The following is a 20683-nucleotide window of genomic DNA, read 5'->3' as shown; positions in this document are numbered from 1 at the left end:
TCTGACATTTACTTTCTGTTAATCATGCTTCTTTTGCGCCGTTAAAAGACCATTACTTCATTTTGTCAAAGATATAATTGGACCCTTATAGGGAAAGTGGCTGTGATATACGATGCCTTTTTTTTTTTCCATTTAGCGGTGTAAAGTCATTTCTTTAGAGCCCCTAGTTTTCTTTTGCACAGAAAGAGAATTAATATTGGTTCCAGTATTCATACTTCTTTTAAGGTTTTATCTTTTATCACATTTTAACGTCACAATTATGCTTTTGTTGAGCTGTGACGTAAGATTTTCACATGGATGAGCTGTCGTTTTTAATATTCCTTTCATTGCAGCTACAGATCTGAAAAGTATGACGGGCCCTTTTTAAATCCAGCCACCAAATTAAACCAATTTTGTAGAATCAAACTTTGGGCAGTTACGGCTTCAAGTTAATTCAGGTGGGTTTCTCACAGTTTTGCACATCTGTAGATGGAGATGTTGGTGCTCATTTTTAAAGCAGGTCAGTCTCAGACAGATTCGATGGAGAATGACTGTGAACAGGAATTTATAAGTCTTGTGGCAGATTCTTAATTGGATTTAGGTCTTTGACTTAGATTAGGTCATTTTAACATAGAGCTATGCTACATTCCTTTGCAGCTTACTATTCATACTACTGGCTTCTGTCCCTGCTGAAGGAAAAGTTCCCCACAGCATGAAGCAGCCACCACCATATTTCATAGTTTTCATGGTCTCATCTGACCAAAAGTACCTTCTTCCACATGTGTGGTGGCTCCCTTGCATCAATGGGCCCCCAATCATTTTGTGTGCTATGAACCGGTTTAATGTAAAATAAAACATGTATATCGGTGTGGCTGATAAATGCAACAAAATGAAATGATGCGACTGGAATAAAAAGCTGTATTTTCAAAATATAATAATTATAATAATGTTATAAATATTCACAAATACATAAAAAATGCAACTGACCTTAACACTGTAACAGTGGGAGGAGCTCTGAACTTGGTTCTTTGCAACGAGACAGTCTTATCTATGGGTAATGGCAGTCACAGCCGAGGTGCGTTACCTTTGCACGGACTACTCCGTAATTTTACTTGTTCTCAGTTCAACAACCCTTTTAAGGCTGCCTACATTCACAGAAGTTCACAGCAAACATCTTTAGGGGCAGGCAGGTAGGCAGGATCAATTCTTCGCCAATAGTGAATGGTTTCTTCGCCTTAGCAATGCGGTTAGCCACCAAGTACGACGCTATCGGTGCATTTGTCGATTTGACAGAGACATGAGTCTTGACATGCGTCAAGAGAGAGCCAGACAAACGTGTTGGATAGATGCCAGCCATTTTTCAAATCAAATTTTTTTCTTTTTAAACAATTTTGTTTTTAAAAATAATACTTGGGTTATACTCAGATAATAAATTAAACAGAAATAATGTAAGTTATTTATTTTGACCCGGGGTTTGGGGACCATTGTCTTCCCTTGCTTATTTCATCCCCATAGCATGATACTGCCATTCCATGCTTCAACACAGGAATGGTTGTTTGGGGTGATGTTTAGTATTAGTTTTCCAGCATGGATGGATGGTGTTTGCACACAGGCTGTATGCATAAATTTTATTTGGTGATGTCAGAGCAAAGAGGGTGGATACAAATGGACACCTCACTTCTCAAAATTTTTATATAAAAAAAACATGTACTTTTAAGTTTTCCTTCCACATATTAACTACTTTGTGTTGGTCTATCGCTAAAATTTAAACAAAACATGGCATAACATGTCTTTTAAAAGTAAATGCATGGATTTAAAAGGCTCTGTACCCACTGCACTGCACAACCAATGTGCTGATCGTTTTCCCTGTCAGGAGACTAAAACAAACAGGCAACAATCAGCTGAAGCTTTCACATATCATCTGCAGGCACTGCAGGCAGTCTGAAATGTTACACGCCTTATTACCTAGACCTGTTTTCACTTAATCTATATCTGAGCCTTTTTTGAGTTTTGGATATGAACCCAAATCTGGAGCAAGCATGTGAGATGTCTCGGGGGATGTTATTTATCTCTGACTTGAAAATTCAATCATAAATACAGAAGCTAAAATACGATTGGCTTGTATTTAAAGAACTGACGCAAATGTGTCTCCCCTGCAGTCGCGTGTGTTTTTTTTTTTTTGTTCCTTTTCATCCATTTAAGGTTTAAAACTCCCAAACTTTGCTTTCTTATCTTAAACTTGCGAATGACAGAAATGCTCCAACTTCAGAAAGCAATATGAAAAATGTTTTCACCCGATTTGTCTCCCGTCTGCTGCAGATGGAACATCGGCATCGCAAGAAGGAGAGCGCTGCGCCTGCTAGCACCCATCACTTGTTCGTCCACGTGAAAAGCCTGATGAGTGCCAATCTGGGGGAGGAGCTGGAAGTCTTCTTTCACATTTATGACGGACGGGAGAATCGGCCGCTCAGGTGAAAACCTTACAAGTTTTGAGTAGCATGGTTCCCACTCAGTCTGGAAATGTATGATGTTGCTCTGATTCGGTGCGGAGTATAGTGTAAGTGCTTAAAAAAATCTGGGTTTTTGGATTTCCACACTGTACCACTGTCTAAAAAAATAACCACCTATTCAGCTTTCCACCCATCCATTAGAAATCCATTCACCTGTCCATCCATCTGTCCTGCCTAACCTACTTTCCATCCATCTATTCATTCATTCATGCATTCCTCTATCCATATATCCATTCATTTGTCTGTCAATCTCTCCAGCCATCATAGTTTTGAATGCTCCTATTGCAAAGCAATATTTCACAGTTAGTTTTTTTTTTTTTTTTTTGCATTTATTACCAAATTTTGCTTTTAGTACGCGTGGTTCACAAAATCCCTTTAAATTAACTGAGAGTTACAAATACACTCTTTTTTTTCTGTGAAATTATATTGAAGAATTACGAAGTCCCACACGTTGTTAAAGTGCACTCGGACACATAGAAGTGGCCAAGGTCGTGTTGTTGCCGCCAGATCGTGACGTTTTTGCTCGCCGCATGAAAGAGCTTGTCACCCAAGGACTCCGCGCACGCAGCACGAATGCATGCTCTCACACAGACGTTCACACATGCCACATCCTCCCGATGCGGTGTCACCCCAAAACAGTGGGGACTGCCATTAAGCTCCCTAGTTTCATAGTTCAAAGGGAGGAAATTCTATTTTATGTCAAAAACAAGAGGCTTTATGAGGGGGCAAAAAAAAAAAAAAAGAAAACGAGGAGGCTGAAAAGTGAGTGGGTTGAAATACCAGCTTGGCATCATTGAAACTTCTTTTGAAAAGTCATGCTTTAGTGACTGTTCTCTTTGCCTCACAGTATGAGAGCAGAGAAATGTGGGTGCTGTTGATGGGACCTAATGTTTTATTACCTCATCGGGATTTTTCTCATCACTTTTGTGACTAATTTGCTTTGGTTAGGAGTGGGCTGATAAGGTAACTTTGAGTAAAATTGTTCTTAATACACCAGTAATGCTACCACAATCACTACTTTAGCCAAAATAACATTGCTTATATGTAGAATATTGATGCCAGATGAATAAAATGAAAAGTTCATTAGCCAAGGTGTTTTTCAAGTATAGCAAACCTCAACAATACTGTTTTAAAAATGGCATTGACTTAAAGAGTGAGTGAGTGAGTAAGTGAGTGAGTGAAATCTGGATGTGGTGATGGACTTAGACCTGAACCTCCAAAAGCATCCAATAGCCCCATTTACACGCCCCCTTTTTAAGCGTGCCAAGAACGGTCCGAGTTCGGTGACCGAGATAACTATCGAGTGTAAATGGATCGCAAACTGAACTGAACCGTGCCAGTCACGGACCGCGCTAAATGTTGACCAGTTCGATGGGTGAGCTCGGCTCGGTTTTTCAGTGGCACGGTTCTCTGATAACAAAGAGCGCATGAGCAGACCGCGTCATCTCCTTACAGTTAGCTGACTAATTTTGCAGTTTCAGACATTCATAAAAATACTAGCTTCCTTACCGTGCTAAACAATTTCCAGTGATGATTCTGCTTAGCAGTGTGAAGAACCTCGACGTCTGTCATTGTTTCCTGTGTCTGTAAGCCCTGAGTAGACGTTCCTTTGTCTTATCCACTTCCCAAAAGCCGACTCTGTCAAGTAAATTCACCAAATGTTACCTTCCTTGCCCGACTCTTCGCAAACATTGAAACATCACAATTATAACCAAACATAACTTCCTGAATATTACGGGCGCCGCCATTTTGATTTGCTTGAGTCCCTCCTTCAATCCTAGAGAGCAGTAGTACCGTATATCGTCACTGAGAGGCGAGGAACCGTGTTAGCGTGATGTGTAAATGATCATAAGAACTAAGCTCGGCACGGTTAACTGATCCGAGCTCGGATCAGTTCTAAAAAGTGGATCAGACAGCTGCAGCTAATCCAGAACGCTGCTGCCTGTGTCCTCACTAAGTCTAAGAAAGTAGAGCACATCACCCCAGTTCTAAAGTCCTTACACTGGCTCCCTGTATCTCAGAGAATAGACTTTAAAATCCTTCTGTTAGTCTATAAATCCCTGAATGGCTTAGCATCTAAATACATCACAGTTTTAATAAATAAAAGCCTATAGAAATAATGAATTATATTCAATCCTTAAAGCAAACCTAAAAGCATGACATGACTGAAACATCATTAGTTCTATTTCTATTTTCCCATGTTTTATTTTGTTTCTACATCTATTCCAACTTGCTTTTATTCTGTTTTATTTTCCTATGTTTTAATCATGTAAAGCACTTTGCATTGTCTTTGTACTGAAATGTGCTATATAAGTAAATTTGCCTTACCTTGCCTTGTCTAGTTAGTAGTTGTACTGAGAGTGATTTAGTAATGCTCCTCTAGCTTCCCTGACATATATTTTAAACCCTATTTGGAATATGTCACATTTTTCCTTATTTTTGAGAACTGCAACTTCTTAAACCTGTATATATTCTGAAACCCAAATGCTGTCCATGCTCTCTTTCCGTCTTCTACGGCGTCTAATTAAAATGTATATTCAAATATAGAGGTGCACCTCAAAGAATTTTAATATTGTGGAAAAACCTCATTCATTTTTGCCACTCATTTCAGAGAATGAAACACATGCAGCATAATATATAGATTGAAGTGAAAAATTGCAAGGCTTTTTTTTTCTTTGTGACGTTGATTATGGCTTACAGCTCATCAAAGTCCAAAATTCAGTTTCTTAGACAATTTGAATATTGTGAAAAAGTTAAATACTGGAAACTCATGGTGTCACACCATAATCAGCTAATTAACTCATAACCCCTGCAAACGTTTCCTGAGCCTCTCCATCGTCTCTCAGTCTGGGTCAGTAGGCTATGCAATCATGAGGTAGACTGTTTTCATTGACACCCTCCACAGGGAGAGTGAGCCACAAAAGGTCATTGGCAGTCTGGAGAAAGAGTAAGAAAGAAAAAGGTGTTAATGCTTAGTTCCAATAATTTTTTGGTCTGAAATCTGGTTTATTTCTTTATTTATTTTTATGACTGATCAATAAATACGATTAAAGGCGACCGCCATCAGACTTCTGTCTGAACGGTTCAAAACCCCAAAACAGCAGATGTTCGAAAACCACAGTTATGAAGGATTTGGAATTTTCTGATTGAAAATGATTTAATCATTCTCTGTGATAAATTTTTAGCTCTCATGTTCAAAATATTTTCCCCCAGTCCTTGTTTTACAAGTGTGTAATTACTGTCCATTGATGTCATGATGTGCCACTTGAATCACTTCTCCTTCTAATTTCCCCTCTTTCTCTCTCGCTGTTGATTTCTTTATTTCCTATTTTTATCTGCGAGCTGCTAACGACTAAGTATATTAATATGGCGTAAGTGATTGCACGGCTTTGTGACGCAGTTGCTTTTGAACAAAAGCAGTCATCATGCTAATCGTGCTGGTATGTGATGCGTTATAAACATCATTTATCCAACTTGCAAGACTCAAAGACGCCAAAAAAATGGATTTCCTTCCAAATGTTATTTTTTTTTGGCTGTGGTGTCACACTGAAATGTTTCAGGTAATTCAGGTAAATACAACATGCAATGTTCAGATGATGACGGTTAAGTAGTTGTCCGCTAACCCGAATAACTCACTTTTCCATCCTGTGGTTACGGCAACCGCGTCTAAATCGGGTTTATGAAAAAAACATTAACTAGGCCACTACATAACCCGTATCTTTTAATTCTCTTTAACTCAGTGGGTTTGCTAATGTGCTTTAGATCACTGTCCCGCTGCATAAACCAAGTGCTCTTAAATTTAAGAATACAACTTGATGGCAGTGCATTTTTTTAGAGCAGAATTAAACGTTTCCTCAGCTACTGCAAACAGTCAAAGCCATTAATCAGAATGGCGGTCCCACATCACCACCATCATGTTTGAATCCAAGTAGGATGTTCTTCAGATGAATCGCAAAGAATGGCGTTTTACCCGATTCAAACCGGTGGATGTCTCGTTTCTTGTTGAATTCCTTGAGATCGGAGCACGATGTGTTGCTTTTTGGATCTTTTTATCTTTTTGTCATAAAGGTTCTATTCCAGTGGTTTTCAGGCAGTAATTCCCTGTGTGGCTAAATACATTTAATTCAGCACTCCAAAAATGGTGGTTAATTACCCTTAGTTCCCAGTCTAACAATGAGGCTGTTACTTTTTCCCATATAGCTATGTCAGATTGATTTTGACCCTTAAGTGACATTTTCACATTTACGAACTTTTGCCTGTCTGATATTAAAATTTGGTTTAATCATTCAACTAACAAATAAACGTGCAAGAAATGTGTAGGATTCAAAGCACTCTGCGTTGTTCTATTTGAAAGAATTCACATAAATCAACTCTAATAGAAGTTTTGGGGTAAAAGCGCGTGGGCTTTGAAAATATTGCCTTCAGAGCCCCATTTCCTCTGTGCTCTGAGTGTGCAGTTTCCCTTTCTGGAAGCTAACCCGTCAGTGCTGTCTCTCACTTTTCTGGTAACAAGCATAAACATAGACACTCGCACACACACATCAATGTGATCCGGCTGGCAGAGCGCCACACTGTAGCTGCTCTCACTGTGTTGTTACTGGCATTTGTCAGACGATCGTGCAAGCGACCAGATGGGGGGGTCTGACCCGTCGTCTCCAGAGTGTGCCAACACTAGCAGCCTGGCAGCTTCTTTGTGTCCAATAGCAACTCCTTGTCAAGCCCTTTGTCATGCGCTTGCTATATTGCACCGCGTTCACACTGATCCCCCTTTGTACTTAACAGAAACACCAGGACTCCATTGCCAACTGTCATTTCTTTGAACAATCTTGTGTTGTATTGTTTGCTGTCTTTTTGCTGATTGAGTGACTAATCAAGTTTAAATGAACTGTTTGGTTTTGGAGGTGCGGGGAAGGGGGGGGCATCTTGTTGATTTTCTATTAAGCCTCAAGTGTCACATTTAGATTCTCGTTTTCTGGTTGGAAGGCACAGCGGGAGTTAATTCAACCACCTTTTTTTGCATGTCAATTGTTCTCAGTCCCTCACCACAACCCAAAACCCTCTCCCCCCCACCCCCTATGGGGTGAGCTCTCCGCTTCTAATGCAATCATCGATATCAGCAGAGGGACCAGCAAGCGCCACCAGAACCCAGAGGGGAGGGAAAGCGGCCATTCAAGTTATGTTAATACAAGGGGTGATAGAGGCAGATAAGGTCCCACTGGGGGGGGGGAGCGTTGGTCCCCTCGGTTCTGGTGATCAACACGCTGCAGCTGCGAGGCAGAAGACTTGGCGGCGAGGGAGGCTCTGCGTCAAAGCAGGATCGGCCAGTGCCTCCGCGTTCGCTGGAGCGGTTGTTAATTGGCGGTTGGGGTTTTGACAATGAGCGCGCTAATTAGGGTTCGGGGGGGGGGGTGGGGGGGGGTGGGGGGAAGCGCTCGCAAAAAATCCCATGTCTCATGCAAAGGCATCCGTCTCCGTACGGCCGGATAAATGGCGTGGAAAGCTGCGGAGAGAGCCGCTAATGAGCAACAACAGCCCCTAAATCAAATTAGCGGCAAACCGGTTCGTTCCAATGCCGTCGATAATAAAAGGAAAACTTTTACAGAAGGAATACATGTATGAAAAATCATAGGAGCTTGTATAATTAATTATCAAGGGCATAATTAATTCAGGCATGGGCCCCCACTGCCCTACATACACAAAACTGTTACAGTGCAGGCAGGCGCCTCATATTTACTTCAGTGGCAACTTCTTGGCTTGTATAATGACTTTAAATACAAGCTTGCCATGCAGTCTAAAATTCGGTTTTCAAGATGTTCCATGGAACAGAAAAGAGTAGAATATGGAGTAATATTTGACATGTTTTCCACGGCTTTCCACTCTCTGATTGTGTAAAAGTTCCTTCCTCCATAACTTCCTCTGTCTGTCACATAAAGATAAGTAGGAATTTAGAAAATAGATATTGAAAAGCATCTTAATCACCTTGTAGCTCTTTTGTATGCCGGATAAACCTATAGGATGCGTTGAGATGTGGCCACTGTAGCTAGTGGCGCTAGGAGGCCCAGCGACTTGGCTCATTGTCCGGCGCTGGTGAATTACAAGGTTTTCTCTCTGCTTATCTGTAGACTGTGAAAGTCACCTAACTGGATTAGCCCCGCAGCTCGCCAGCCAGGATGAGAGGCGCCCAGCAGGGCAAGGCTGCTGCCTCACTTAAAATGCACAATATAGGGACTGGGAGGACGAAGTACAAAGGAAGAAAAAAAAAAATAGACGGCCGGGTGCACGCTTTCCCATTTTTGCACGGCGTTCAGTTTCAAAGGCAGTGTGGAACATTTGGGGTCAGAGTTTCTTCTCTTCTTCCCAGATTCTTGTTTTATTCATTATGTGCCGTTATTCACACCAGGATTCGTATGCAAGCATGAATTTTGGAAGAAGGAATGAATAACGCTCCCGTCCGAAGATGATCAGTGCTTGAATGTAGCTAAATTGCTCTTTCTTTGTTGATTCAAGGAGGGGGGAAAGTAGATCCATTTCCAATGTATTCAAGCACTTACAAGTCTTTGCAATATATAGATAAGCACACACAATGCCGACAAAGCCATTATGGCAGCATCATGCGGTGGGATTTCTTTTTTTTTAAGTTTTCCAACCCATATTAGCTGATCTTAAATGTTATATGACTAAATAATATGACTGTAAAAAAAATATTGTCCAAGAGCTCTTTGAGGTGTCAGACTTTGGCAGTGGGACAGTCTTATCCAAGAAGCTATCTGGTTAATATAAATACAAATAAAGCAAGGTTAACTGTCTCTACTGTCTGTTTGTCTCCATGCTAGGTTGAATGATCGGCCAGCTTGATAATGCAAAACAACTAATGTTGTTTTGCAAAAAACACAGATCCAATAATTTTTTTTGTTTTTAACTTGATTAACCTCAGCCCTGTTTGCGCCCACCGCTGTTTTCAATGTTAGTCCAGTATCTGAGATAAAACCGGTGTGGATTCAGTGCACACGAAACCCGACTTTTACCCACCAAACGAAAAATCCTTTTCACTCCTCAGAAATGTTTCCGTCACTCTGTGTTGGAGATTGGAATATCCTCCTGCTCTCCATCTTCTCTCTCCCATCTTCCTCTCCGCTTGTCTTTCTGCCGTCTCGTATTCTGTTTCATGCCGCCGCGACAGGCGCTTTAATCTTTGGAGTGATTCCTCCGGTGTTTGCCGCTCGGCACTCGACATTTCTGACACGGCTCCTAATCTTTATTCCGTCCCTGCTCGCTGAGTGACTGGGACCCCGTCGTTTATTCCTGCGCGACAGTCGGTCGGTGCTCCTGACCTCTTTAATCAGCGTGTGCCTTCTCTCTCTCTCTCTCTCTCTCTCTCTCTCTCCGTCTGTCTCCTCTCCTACAGCGAACGCTTCTTTGTCAGGCTGAACAAGAGCGGCTTGCCCAAGTGGCCGGAGAAGGCCGAAAGACAATGCACGCTGTTTGTGGTAAGTAATGAAGACTGTCAGGCAGCAATTCTGCCCGCATCGTTCATGCTGTAAAACACAAGCGACAGAATCGTTGAGTCAGACGTCATCTTTCAGGACCTGGGCAGCAGCGATCTGCGGAAGGACGTCTATATTGTCGTACACATCATACGAATTGGTAGGAGTGACTTCTTTCGTCTTCGTTTACTCCAGCACTTTGCTCTGCATCTCGGTACATGGTCCAGCTTAGCGGCGGAAAGTTGAGTGGAAGGAAAACGTGCGGTGGAAAATGGCGCACAAGCAGCAGGTAGAGCTAGAGCCGTGAGACGACTTTAAAGTTAAGCTCTTCCAAGAATTTGGGGGAAATTGATCAGGCAAAAGTGAAACTCTTGTCACTGTGATTCGTGACACAAAGAGAGACATATTTTAAGTGTTTATTTCTATTGATTGGGTTTAACAAATTATGTTCCTTCCCTCTTCTTTCCGTTAATTTACTTTGAGACAGCACCCAATGAACAGCCGGCTGTTTGTAGCTTACCCACCCTCGCGCTCAGATTTACCTTTTTCCACATGGTTGCATATGCCATAACATTTCTGCCTTAAAATGCTTTTGTGTTGTTAGCCTTATGTAAAATTCAAGTGTTCTGAGATGCAGAATTTGTGGTTTTCAACGGCTGTAAACCATATTCACTAAAAGCAATTTTCGAGCTGTGTCCAATGCATCAGTACGTGCATTTCCTATATAGATTTTTTTGTAATTGAGTGGCGGAAATTTTCCATGCTGCTTTATTTAGATTCGCTTGTCCACGGTTTATTTTAACAATTTTGCTGGGCTGCGTGTGTCTGCGCAGGGAGGATGGGAGCAGGAGAGAAGAAGAACACGTGCAGCGTGCAGTACAGGCGGCCGTTCGGCTGCGCCGTCGTCAGCATTGCCGATCTCCTCACCGCTGACTCCAAGGATGACCACTTGCTCAAGGTTTATGCGTAAGTCAAAGGAAATAGGATCAGTGAGCACTTCATAACCTCAGTTAACCTGGAAAACAATTAATTACAGCAAACGGATCCCTTTTAGAAGCTGGATGTTCATTGCAATAAGGCGCGGAATATAACCTCGAGCAACAAAGCTTGTTTTCTCATGGGCTTTATTGATTGCAGAAGTGGCGGAGAAAGCGTTTGCTGGTCTAATATTGCTTCCTCCCATGATGCCTTTGAGGTTGTGATAGGTTAGGGGTGACACAGAAATTTGACCTAAATTATGAATGGAACAAGTACATTTAGTTTGAACATTATTTCACTTTTGCAGACCAATGTTTTAGGACTTTGGGTCTGCAAAGTATTTTGTGTCTATTGCACATTTGGCATTTAAATCCTCTAACTGGAAATAACTAGCCATGTTTTAACTGAAGCTAAATTCTGCTTGAGACTAGCTAAGACTTTTTCATATAGCACAAATGAAAGGATTTTTTTTAAAACAAGAACTGAATGAAATTAGATGCACAAGTTTGAAATTATCGAGGACTGTAATGCAATCAAAATTTGACATATGACCTTGAATATATACATTTATAACCTTGAAAAGGTATGTATAATATGTCTTAGTAATCGTGATTGAGTCTAGCAAACACTTTTCCAACATGCAAAGGATTTGTTTGACAACTCATTATATCAAGCAATACTCAGAAGATTTGGTAAGTCCAAAGATCAGAGGATGATTTCTTCATAATTTCAGCGTATTTCAGAACCATTTCTAAATGTCCAATATCAGTAGTTAACACACAAGTTATTGGACCCAAACTGTCACCCTTAGATGAAAGGAAATAAGCAACAATGTTCAAGAACAATGTAGGAACCACCAAGGCTCAAGCCTCTCCAGACCTGAAAATTACTGGAACAACATTGAAATTTGCACTTACCCACATTGTCTGCTGGAGAAAAGACCTATTGCCAGATGAGGCAAAAGATTATTTCTCTTCAAGGACAATGAGTAAGTTTTTAAAAACAAAAACATATTGTACCATCTGTCAAATATGGTGGTAATGCTATGGGCCCTTTTTCCTCTCTGTGGTGCTGTTGAAAACCCATCTGGAGGTCTCAGCAGGGAAATGATCCCAAATGCATATGAAAGTTGGTTTTTGGATGCCTGAAAGCTAACATTTAGCATCTGGAAAGGCTGTCCCCAAAGCCCTGACCTCAACCCTATTACTAGTCATAGATTTGATTCAGTGGGGTCTTAGAAAAACATTTACTTGAGCTACAGCAAGTAGTGCGGTCAAGCTTCTAGCTAAAGGCTACTTGATGGTTATAAAAATGTATTTGAGGTGCAATTTGCGAGGAAACATTTAACTCAATGGTAGTGGGGATGCATGAATATATTTGAGAGGGAAAGTGATTGAAATCCCAACCCCAATATTGTCATTCACCCCTATGATGTGTGTATCCGTGGTTCTGACCAGGACTGTATACTGGACACAAAGAATAAGCAAAATATCTCTGGTTTTACATTTTTCTTTGAACCACTTCTTCTTCACTTTCTATAAAGTATACTCATGCCTTGCTTTTCTTTTTGTTTCCATTCAAGATGCAACACAGAGGTTGAGTGGTATCAAATTCACGAGAACATAATAAAAAAGGCCAATTCCAGATACAACTTGTCTGGATCCAATACCGGTAAGAATTTTTTTTTTTTTCACTTTTGTTCCATCTGGGAAAAGTCGTTTTTAAACATATCACTCATGACATGCCTACCAGCTGAGTTTTGTTGTTAATATCTTGCAGTTTGACATAAGATGCTATAATTCCAGTTTAAAGGAGCACCTAATGTGCTTGTGTGTGTAGAATGTCTGTGATTTCATATGCATTCAAATGGTTTATATAAATAGATAGCTGCGTCTGCATCATACTGAACATCAGCATCCGCAGTTTCCAATAGCAACAGGTCGGCGGTGAGTGAGAACATTCAGTGCCTTGGACGTCAACGAAAAAAAAACTGTGTCAGTGTTAAAAAGGTATCGTAAATTACATACAAGAAGTGAGGAGATCCCTTTTGTACTCATTTGTACTCGTACTCATGTACTTTCATTTCCGGTGATTCAAACATGCACTGCTTCTCGGTTCGCAATTTCCTAAAGAACGGTACCAACGAGAGTAACTCCAGCTTGTGAATGATGAAGAGTAACCTGAGACCTTGAGGAAGGGTGCAGTGAAAACACAGAAATGAAAGCAGCAAGGGCCATGAAAGTGAAAAGTTGGGTACACGAACATAGATTTATAAATACATTTGCAATCACTGACCTTAACTTGGGAGCTGTGACTTCTGGTTATCGTGATGACAGAAAGTGGTTGTTAAATGTCAGAAAATATTTTCTGTTCTGTTTCGGACTAGTAGGTTGTGTCCCATGGTAAAATAATTGTCAAATCAGCTTGTATAAAGGATCTGAGTTTGGTGAATAAAGATAAACTTGGGTACGTTTGCGATACATGACTAGTAAGTGTTTACAACATATTTCAGTGGAAACTTTGAGAGCCGTATTACAGGCTGTTGGACAGATGTTTTCGCTGGAAGTCTACCTTTTTGCTAGTCGAAGACTTAGCTGAGGTTATATATAAAGTCCCTTCTGCCATTTTGTTCTAATAATATTCATCAAATAAGCACCGTTGTTCATCCAATAAAGCGGCTTGATAATTGAGGACTGTTGGCATTAGGCATGGGAATTGGAGAAATGTGGTAAGCTTAACACCGCGCTTCCCCCAGAACACCAGTAACTCTGTGATTGAACTTATTGCAAGTCTAACATGTAAAAATGTCGTAAACATGCACGGGCCTGAAGTAATGTGATGAGAAAAAATCATTAAACACATTGTGTAGAGTCTGAGCTGCGCTTTCCACACCACACTGGTTCATGAAATAACACGTAAACAGCTTAAAAGAAATGAAATTGTGTCCAGAGGGCTAAAAAAATGTAAAGCCTGTTGCATTTCTTGGTGATAAGCACTTCAAAAGCGGGAAGTCATACGGGATAATTGGTAAGTTAAGCACCCATTTACTTAATTCGCCACACTCTCCTCCTGCAGGTTCTTATCTCTTACTGAACTTCCAACGAAATCCTAATCAGCTTCCTGTTGGATTTCAGCTTTATTCGCTCATCTCTGTGATTTATGCTAACTGGCCTTATTATCACGCGGCATCACCCATGGGATCAGACGAACAGCAAATAAGTGTCCGTAACGTTACAGCCGTCTTCCCTGCTTTGCTCTGATGCCTGCAAATTTTTCATACTTACTGTTAAAAAAAAAAAAAATCATCACTTAAAGACAACAAGATATTGCCTTTGCATTTTCCTCAACTGTGCCGATCGTCATATGTTTTGATTTATGATTTAGTCAGTCGCTTTTTTTTTTTTTTTTAGCCGGCACTTCTCTGTGTTAAAAGAAAGCTGGAGAATATTTATCAGCCTGCATGCAGCTTTTGTTTTGAAATGTGTCACTGGCATCTGAATGTAACGTGAATTAACTTCAAAATGTTATTCCGTATTTTGTCAGAGGGTTTAGTCAAATAGGACCGCCAGAATTATTGGCTTCCCCTTGTAAAAATGTGTAAAAAATTATGTTACAGATTATAAATTTAACCACATCTACTGTAGCATAATCTGACATTGGAAAATAATACAGTTTTGTTTACTTTTAAATATAAAGTAAACAAAAAAAAAAAAAAAAAAGCCTCTACACTCCAGCAGAGAAAACCTTCTTGAGTACTTTCTCTGACATGCAGTTAAAAGTTATCAATTCTCGATCATTTGTTTTTTTTTTTAAACCTCTCCATCTTAATTTTGGCAGGATGACGATCCAAAAAAATGTGAAACCAAATTCAATTTCTAAAAAAATTGCAGTCTCATATTATTCAGCTGAAATAAGCCGTCAATGTTGAGGCTTTTCACACGTCTCTACTGGGCGTACAGATTCTAGAGGGTGTTACATAATTGCAGCTGAGTTTTCAGTTACACAACAATCACAAATATGACCTGAAGGGGCAGCTCTAAAAAGTTAAAAGGAAGGGTAACATGGGTACAGGCACAGTGTCCGCATGGAAACGTTATAAAAAACAGACTTGTGGCAGATTCTCTTCACTATTACAAATGTGTCTCATTTGAAGTGTGTCCCGATAAGGATGCAGATGCTGGGGTTAGAGAGCACTTCACATTATAGCGAGCAGCATTTATCACTTTTCATGTCAGCAGGGAAGGAAAATAAGCGTGCAGCAGAGTGAGATAATCCCATGCTCATTTTTTTTGCGTGTGTATGCACAAAACTGTCTATATTCCTCCTTTTTTTTTTTTTAACCTGGCCTGGCAGTGTACCCAAAGTCTCATATCAGCAGCTATTTAATATGGAACAGACAGTTTTACCTCAGAAACACAAAGCAGACAAGCTGCAGTACAAAGGGAACAAGAGTTGTGAAGAGCTCTTTTATTCCCATGTATCCTAATAGTAAAAAAAAAATAAAAATGTTCTGCTTTACTTGTGCATTTCAGGGCCACGTGTCCCTTTCAGGTGACTGAACCCAGCAGACAATAGAGCGGGCCCACGAGTAGAGATGACGATGATTTTGTTTACTTGGACTCTGTAATCCATAAATGAGATTTTATAAGAATTTGGATCCGTATGAGTCAGGTTGATAATTCAGCTCCCACGTCCGTATGCTTGTGTGTAGGCAGCGACAGAAGAGGCTGCGACAACTCGCTTGGTTTTGTTTTTCTCAAAGTTTCTCTCTCTCTCTCTCTCTCTCTCTTTCCTTTTCAAAACTGAGAAGAGGCAGTTTGGGTGGGCTGAGAACAGCAGAGGTTGAAGGTGTTTTTGTCAGCCTCAGCTCCAGCTACCAAGCTGAATCGTCTTCTCAGTTCCCAGCAATAGTTTGAAGGCAGGAACACGGATTTGCAGCATTATGGTTTTTTTTCCTGATTCTTGTTTCTCTGTCGTTTCAATGTCAAAGACGGAGTAAATGCAAAAAGTGGTTTCCAAATAATTTTCTAACATGAATGGCCTGTATAAGGTCATGGTATTGTATCCCTAAATTTATTTTTCTTTAGTCATTCAGAGCTGGACTTATTTTTGTGCTTCCCGTCTTTATCTTGGTACTTATTCGGAGTGTGCTTGAGTTTAGGGTCACAAGCCTATGGCCAGAGACTCTTTCAACACATTGTGGAACAGAGCATAATTCATAGTTCCATCAATTACAGCAATTTGTCGATAACTCGTGCTAATTTGTTCTGAAGCAGCCCCAGACCATCACGCTACAACTAAAACGTTTAACTGTGATTGGGATATTCTTCTTTTCTGGTAGGATTATAGTTTGGCTACAGGATGTCATGGATGCACACCTTCCAGAAGGTTCCACTTTTGTCTCGGCAGTCCACAGAGGGTTTCCCTAAAGTCTTCAAGATGTTGTTGCTTTTGATTAATGTGAGATAGTCGTGTTCTGTTTTGGGTTTTTACCTTGGAACTCTCTCATTAGGGCCATTTTTGCCCTGTCAGTACTGAGAGAAGCGAAGCCTTTAGTGCCTTAGATGTTGTTCTAGGTTATTGTTTGACCTCTTGGATAAGCCCTAAATACACTCTTGGAGTGATTCTGGTAGGTCAACTTCTCCTGTCCATGTTTTCTCCATAAGTGAATAATGGCCCTAGCTGTGATTTACTGGAATCCCAATGTTTTAGAAACGGCTTCATAACCTTTTCCACTATACAACTTTTCACATAATTTGACTTGTAAGGTGTAGTTCTGAAGGAACCTTTTTATTTGAAAAGCCAGTTTTTAAGGGAAAATAGCTTTTTAAGAAAAGCTCCTCTCGTTTTCCTTTTTGTTCTGGCATTTCTAGCTTAGATGGTTTTATTAATTTCCAGCCCCAATGTGAGTTCATGTGAAGAATTATATACTGACTTGTCTTCATAGCAGGAGGATGTCAGGAGAAACGTAGTATTTTTTTCGTTAGTTTGTTTGCATTCACTGGGCATTAAATGTGTCTCATTTCTATGATAAATTGGGGGCATTTTAAAACCGAGGGAGCTTTAAGTGGCTATTTAAGAGGCTGTAGTATTTGACATTAGCATTTTGGACTTATGTTCCTTCCTCTAGGTTTGTCCCTCAGTTTATAACTATGGCACAAATAAAGGGAAAGAAATCTGAGCTTTGATAAAGTTACTAGAGATGCACCGTTACGGTATTTTTCACAGGCACATTGTGAGCATTTAAAATGTCATTCTGTGTGATGGTTTGTTGACCAGCCAGTTGGAAAATGGTAAATGGCTTGTACTTGTGAGGCCTTATAACGAGTCTGTCCCTATACACTACAGTCAGTCATTCACCCATTGACACAACATTCACACCCTGACGGTGGTGAGCTATGTTAGTAGCCATAGCTGCCCTTGTACAACAGTGCCCTCAAATGTCATCTAGTAGCTGCATTGTTTCTCTGACTGCTAACGAATCATTTCTTCACTGCCGCCCAACATCCTTCAAACTGCATCCGTAACAGAGATTACTACCTGCATCATCCCGTCTTTGTCTGACAAACGCTCCTGTTCTTCACCAGGAGATCGAAAAGACAGAGTTTTAGCTTTATGAATGCAAGATGGTGTATTTTAATTATACCTTTGCCAACGTTTGAAGTTGTGGCATAAGGATACTTATTTAAGACTACCGTCATGCAAGATTTCCTCTTAATCAAAGTGTGCAGATAACTCACTTGTTGCTAGTGTTAAGTGTAGGTACCAACTTGCCCTCTATATAGTAAATAACAGTAGCAATTGGCATATATATATATATATATATATATATATATATATATATATATATATATATATATATATATATATATATATATATATATATAATTTGTAGTTATGTGTCTAATAAAACCCAATGTTTTTATGTTTGAACTTCATCTCAGAGTTTGCAAATATATAACTATTTATTGTGTTGTGAGGCTTTGGTAAAGAGAAAAAAAAGGAGCTAACCAAGGCAATGTGGGCTTTGTAAGAATACAGTGCATCATGCTCAAAAGTTTGAATGTTGTCATAAATTCCTGTTTTAGGTCTGGCGGTGGCCCTACAGCTCCTCCACGGAGACATAGACCAACTTAGACGAGAGTACATGGGCCTCTTCACCCGGGGGGTGTGCATAACCAGGAAGCTGGGCTTCTCTGACATCATCATGCCAGGTAGGACTTTTCTGAACTTCCAATGTGAAATAGAGTTGCACTTGATCTTCATGTTGTTCTTGCACAACCATATCCTTGAAACAAGGGCCGTTTATAAACTTAGCCTTCTTATTCCACAACGCCATTATAAGACGGCCTTGTGCAAACCAATAAAATTATAATAGGCTTTTTAATAACCCCTAGGTTAAAGAAAATAATTAACATGGACTCCCTGGCATCGATAAGTGTACAGTGCCTTTTAAAAGTATAATTTAAACGTTTCCAGATTTTAGGTTCAAATCACAAGCTTCAATGGTTTTCACAGTGTTTTCTTTTTCAGCTTTGTGCATCTTCCCGTTAAATCTGACCATCTTCCCTGTCCCTTCGTAAGAAATTTCCACAGCATCATGCTAGAGAGTTGGGGGTTATTTTCTCTTTCATGTGCTGAGCTGTAGAATAGATTTCAGTGTTAATGCTCATTTAAACATGAATCAATGATTTTGTCTACTTCTAGAGAAAGCAAAACTGCTTGGTCTTAATAGGGTCTAACCTTCGATATTTATGTGAAACATTTGTATCCCTTTCCTAATTAAAATGTGTTAGGACAACAAATGCAGTCTGAACAGCTTGCAAAAAATATGACAACTACATTTTTATTCAGTATGAAGGAACTAATTTCCCTATCTGTATCTGTGGTAAATGAGAAACTTGTATAATTTGTGGTAGCTAAAAGGATGTATTTGGATCTTGTAACAATAAAAAAAACAAGTAGAGATGTAGCTTGTCTAGTAAAAACTTGTGTGTAATTGTAAGTTTGAGTCCATTGTATTTGACAGCTAAATAGGCCTACTTTTATTCTCCTAATAAGTAATAGGTATTTTAAGGTAAAAAAAACTCAGTATTGCCATATTGACTAAATAAATACCAGCTTCAGTGTAGATGTATATCGAAGTGTGTCTGTTAAGCCATTTTTTCACATCTGTTTACATCCATTTGATGTGAAATGTTAATTTGAAAGCTCAAATAATGTTTTGGATGTTGTAATCTGTATTTTTGTTAAAAAACAATGTGGAAACTATGTGGCACATTGCTTCTACTTCACAATTCTTAACTGCTTTGTGTTTGTCTCCTACATGAAATCCAATTTTTGAGAAGAACGGGACAAAATCTGAAAGCTTCCTTTGACGAATCGCTGCAAAATCATTCCTTCTTTAGAATTGCCCCATTTCTCTACAATTAAAATTGCTCTATTACCATTTTACATAAAGCCCCCAAGATCCTGGTTTAACAGGAAATTACACATGTAGGAAGATATCATTTCATAGAACATTTAACACGACACTCGTGTGGTAGCACAACTAATTTAACAGCCAATTAATTCTCTAACCATTTCACCATTAACAGGATTGTTGTTTACTTATTTCAGAAATATAGTTTGCCACCTTATATCTACAGCCTACATTTGCAGTAAACCTCTGTTTTTTTTAAGCACTATTGATGGTATAGTCTCTAACTTAAACCCGTTCCAGTACATTCATTCCCTAAAATCTACTGACTACGCTGAGTTTCAGATCTCTTAACCATGAACACATTGACCTAGTGTGTGTCCTGTTCCAGGTCAAGAGATAATCATTGCAAAAAAAAAAAAACATAATTCAAATCAATCTGAATCAGAACTTCATTAGTAGAAGTAGAACTAATCTGTACAGGGTGGATCCTGCAGCTTTAAATGGATGTGTGGAAAATAGAGGGTCATGGGACTATTAGCATGTGGATAAACTTGACATTAAAAGGTGTTAAAAATAGAAAAGTATATATTTTGGCCTCACCAGGTACCATTTGTACCATCTCTTTCAAGTGTTTTGTATAAAGTGGTATTCAGAGACGGCGTCAAAGCTGGACTGCTAAGAACTAAAGCCATGAAACAATATGGTGTGTTTGTATTTTTTTCGCCTCCCTGAGTCACAAGTTTATGGTAAATGGCTTTTTCTTGTATAGCACTTTATCAAGTCCGACGACCGCAAAGCACTTCACACTACAATCAGTCATTCACCCATTCACACCCTGACAATGGTGAGCCACGCCGTCTCTGTAACGTGGTGAGGCTGCCATAGATCGGCACCACCCTATAACTACAGCTAGCAGCCAATGCGGAAGTGTCTTGCCCAGGGACACAACGAATGAGATGGTCGGAGCGGGGGATCGAACTGGCAACCCACCAGTTTCAGGATGAACTTCCTAACTGTTTGCTCCACTGTCACCCTAACCTTATAAAATGGTTGTTCTCTCCAGATCAAATCTCATCACAAATTCCCAATTGGCTTTAGATCCGGGTTTTGACTTGTTCATTGTAACGCATAGATATGCGTTGATCTAAACCACTCCGTTGTAGCTTTGGCTGTGTGTTTAGGGCTGTTGTGCCAGCTTAAAGGCGTACCTACGCCCCGGTCTCAAATCTTTTGCAGCTTCTAACAGCTTTTCTTCCAGGATTGGCCCCTTGCGCCATTTCCCCATCAACTGTGACCAGCTTCTCTCTCTG

General features: G+C 39.9%; 1 protein-coding gene across 1 annotated transcript in view; it reads left to right on the top strand.

Annotated features, from left to right (window-relative positions):
• dock4b (dedicator of cytokinesis 4b) overlaps nt 1–20683 on the top strand; it is a 155962-nt gene that overhangs the window by 65235 nt on the left and 70044 nt on the right. The window contains exons 8-13 of the mRNA XM_036148815.1: nt 2299–2450; nt 9895–9976; nt 10073–10133; nt 10807–10939; nt 12534–12622; nt 18040–18165. Of these exons, the coding sequence (XP_036004708.1) occupies nt 2299–2450; nt 9895–9976; nt 10073–10133; nt 10807–10939; nt 12534–12622; nt 18040–18165 (643 nt within the window). The remainder of the gene's footprint in view (nt 1–2298; nt 2451–9894; nt 9977–10072; nt 10134–10806; nt 10940–12533; nt 12623–18039; nt 18166–20683) is intronic.

This window comes from Fundulus heteroclitus, chromosome 17 (genome assembly GCF_011125445.2).
Source record: "Fundulus heteroclitus isolate FHET01 chromosome 17, MU-UCD_Fhet_4.1, whole genome shotgun sequence".
Classification (NCBI taxonomy): domain Eukaryota; kingdom Metazoa; phylum Chordata; class Actinopteri; order Cyprinodontiformes; family Fundulidae; genus Fundulus; species Fundulus heteroclitus.
The sequence above is the reverse complement of the archived record's forward strand: the minus strand, read 5'-3'. Positions and strand labels throughout refer to the sequence as shown.